The sequence below is a fragment of the Bison bison genome, unplaced genomic scaffold, assembly GCF_000754665.1.
Source record: "Bison bison bison isolate TAMUID 2011002044 unplaced genomic scaffold, Bison_UMD1.0 scf7180017864155, whole genome shotgun sequence".
In the NCBI taxonomy this organism is placed as follows: domain Eukaryota; kingdom Metazoa; phylum Chordata; class Mammalia; order Artiodactyla; family Bovidae; genus Bison; species Bison bison.
In genome coordinates, this window is record NW_011494727.1 from 204710 (window position 1) to 208237 (window position 3528).

Here is a 3528-nt window from a genome sequence, read left to right on the forward strand (position 1 = left end):
AGGGGGGCCTTCCCCTGTCCCACCCCCTCCCCTGCCCACCACAGCTCTGATGACTAACTCCTCCAGTCTGGTGACTCCAGGATGCTGGGCTCTGTGGTTTGTGGCTGAGAAACGAGACTGAACACAATAAGGGTGGCTTCCTGGCCACCAGTTATTATAAAGGCTGCTGGTCCAAATGCACCTGTGAGCACAGACATACAGGCACATACACAGGCAAACGCGCTGGGCATGCACGCAGGGACACACCTTTAAATACAGTTCTCCGGTGTCTCGTCCTTTAAGAGCTAAGGGGACAGAAAGTCTAGTGTTGGGGACACAACTGCTAGTTGTCTTGGGCTGGGCCATGCCCCCAGGGCCCGGGGAAGGTGCGTGTGGGGAGACATTGGGAAGGGCTCCCGGAGATGGGGGCTTTCATCAGAATAAAAATCTCCTGCATCCTTCCCAGCTCTGAGAAAATTTGGGCAATTAGATATGTCAAGTTTGTGGGTTTTTTTCTTTTATCTTTGTATTGAGGTTAAAAAAGAGCATTACAGTTGTAGGAGAAAGGGCAAGGCTTCATCTATGATTGATAGCAGGGGTGATGGTATCCAGAAATTCCAGAGAATTAAGAAATCCATGTATATTTACATTTATTTAGATTATATTATATGTGGGTCCTAGAGAAGCAGGAGGCAGCATGAGAAAACAGCTGACACATAGAAACACATGTCTGTGCAGCACAAACTCAAGCAACACAGTTTCCTCGACTGTGGCATCAGCAATACCCAGCCATCCAACACCACCCATCAACAAAGTTTTGAATAGAAACTTTCCATGCAAAAATATAGTCAACCAGTAATTTTTGCCCTTGAGACAATAAAAATTAAGAAAACTATAACACCCAGGCTAACATCACCTTTAATGCTGGCAATGGCGATGCCCTTCTCCCTTCAGAGGCAAAACCTGCTGTTTTGATCACTGAGGTAGGAAGGCCACATCGCTGCCCCTCACCAACTCTGCAGGCAGGTGTCTTCAAGACTCTGGGGTTCATTCACCAGGTCCTACTTTGATTCCCCAGAGAGTAGTTGGATGGGGAGGCATTCAGCCTTTGCTTCCTTTAAGATGGGCTCTGCTGGCCGTGGGTTTCAGTAAGCTTGGAAAAATTCTGGAGCCAATGTCAGATGGGGCCAACCACCAGCTGGGGCCTAGGGACCAGGATCTCTGCTTCAAGACTCCTCCCACTGGAAATTACTGACCTGCACAGACTTTTGTTTAACTTAAAGGAGTGGTGGACAGTATATCCCATCCGCTGGGGAGAAGTGGGCCATATCCCTTGGTACTCACCCCCAACCCCAGCCTCCTTCCAACACACACACACACCAACTAAGACACCCCCAGTGAGACAGACTTGCTTGGCAACGAGGCCCCTCCAGAGGCCCAGGGTGTGAACAGCTGCACAGAGGGCTGTGTGATGTGGAGTCAGCACCTTAGGAGGCAGTGGGCAGAGAAGGAAGGGGTCTCAGGTCCTGATGGATCAGAAGAAGGAAAATGGGGGAGGTGGTCAGGACACAGGAGATGGGAAAGCCAAGGATGACCAGAAAAGGGGCAAAAAGCAGAAAGTGTAGAATAGATGAGAGAAGCAAGAGAAAGGCAAAACAGAATGTGAGCAAACACCAAACAGGACAAAGACAGAGCAGAAGGTGGGAAGGAACACAAAAGAGAGTGAGATGCATGGAGAAGGATGTGAGAAGGGAGAGGGGGGCCAGGAAGAGGGCATCAGAGGATGTCAGAGCTCTATAAAGAACACCTCTCATTTAGAAAGTGCATTCTTAGTCCCTACAATAGCCTCACAGTCCAGGCACTCAGTGTCAGCCACATCAAGCAGCAGCTGGATAGGACGGCCACAGCCAGCCGCTGGTCCCAGCCGCACGCCAAGCAGGTGTGTCTGTTGCTGCAGCTCACATCACTGGACCACTGGGGCTGCCCATCAGGCTTCTTATTGAACTGGTGGAGCTGACAGAGGACCAGAGCACTAGGGTAGAGGAGCACAGAGAGTACCGTCTGCTCAGACAGGATACAGGTAGGGAACAGAGCTTTTTGTCTTTGACTCGAACAAAACGCTTCACTATGAAGTTCACAGCTCCTTCCAGGAGGAAGCATATGAAGTACACAACCACGAACGTAGGGCTGGCTGATGCTGATACTGGTGGGGGCTGCTGATGAAGGCGATGATGAGCCAGTCAGCATAGTTCTCTGCCCTCCTGCGCAGGCCCGGGAAGGCTGGCTTGAACCAGACCATGCCTCCAGGCTGGATATGATCCAGAACGCTTCAATGGCATAGAGAACAGCAGTCACGAAGGCGAATGCAGTGGCAGTGATGACCCTGTTCTGGGCAGAGCCTGGAGGCAAGAACTTGATGTAGGTGGCGCCGAAGATGATGGTCTTTGAGAGGCAGGTGATAGAGAAGTAAAAGGCATGGGCACAGAGAAAGCCACCCCAGGAGAAGGGGAGGCGGGACCGGAGCTCACAGAATTCCACTATGAAGATGGTGAGGGTCACGGTGAACCAGATGCACCAGATGAACATGCACCAGTTAATTACGTTCCCTTCAGAGTGTCTTCACTGGCCCCCAGCGAGAAGGGCACACAGGTGGAGAGCAGATGCCCCAAGTGGAGGAAGAAGCCCATGATGGGCTTGGTGCCCAGGCCTGAGGATGGGCACATGGTGATCATGGTGGTCAGGCAGGTCAGCGGCACCCGTTTGTAACCTTGCTTGTTTCTCAACCAAAGACTTATGAGTACTTCAACAGAGTTTGATGTTTTCTGGTTTCAGTTTTGCTTGGCCAGTTAAGCTCTGTTTCTGCCTCAATTCTTTTTTTCTCTAGAAAATATACAACCACTGACACCTAGAACTGATGTGCTGATCTGAACAAAGTAAGGACCACACTCACCTTCTCAATCCAGCAAGGCGGCCCAGGGGTTAATGTAAAGTCCCCAAAATAGAAGCACAGCGCACCCCAGGCATGCAGCCTGCAGCCGTTTCCTGCTTCCCTCCTTGTATAAATCCCAGCTGAGCCTTGCTGTGCTGGGAGTTGATTCTTCTGGGCAGTAAAACACCTTCTTGCCGGCTTCCTTAAGATAAGCTACTTTTCTTAAACCCAAGACTTAGCTCTCTGTATTGGCTTCTTCAGCGACAAGCAGCTGGGCCTGACTTGGGGGACAATGTTGAGTGTCCAGGCAGGAGTCAGGTCCCCAAATCTCCAGCCCCTCCCTTTCTTCCTAGAGCAAGGGGCAGAGTGCCACTGGGAAGATAAGGTGGAGTGCCAGCTATTCCCAGGAAGATCTATAGGTCTTTTCCAGCAGCTGCCGAACTTGCTCGTTTCAGGAAGTAGCCCTGACCCTCCCCACTCCTTGCTCACAGGGGGCTTTCTCTTTCTGTTAAGAGAAGGAAACTGGCCTCTGAAGGAGCATGGAGCTCTTGACTGAGTGAGTAGAGGGGTGTGGGTCCCAGGAGCCCCCTTCCCACCTGTTTGGGTGTATTCTTTGCTCT

General features: G+C 51.1%; 1 protein-coding gene across 1 annotated transcript; it reads right to left on the bottom strand.

Annotated features, from left to right (window-relative positions):
* Positions 1-1815: 1815 nt before the first annotated feature.
* LOC104989439 (myeloid-associated differentiation marker-like) lies at positions 1816-2565 on the bottom strand. Its single transcript, XM_010841119.1, has one exon. It carries the CDS (start codon positions 2563-2565, stop codon positions 1816-1818), a length of 750 nt encoding a protein of 249 aa, XP_010839421.1.
* Positions 2566-3528: the final 963 nt, after the last annotated feature.

Bases quoted from the DNA above. Each gene is read 5' to 3' on its own strand.
- LOC104989439 (XM_010841119.1), bottom strand. From the start codon at position 2,565: ATGTTCATCTGGTGCATCTGGTTCACCGTGACCCTCACCATCTTCATA.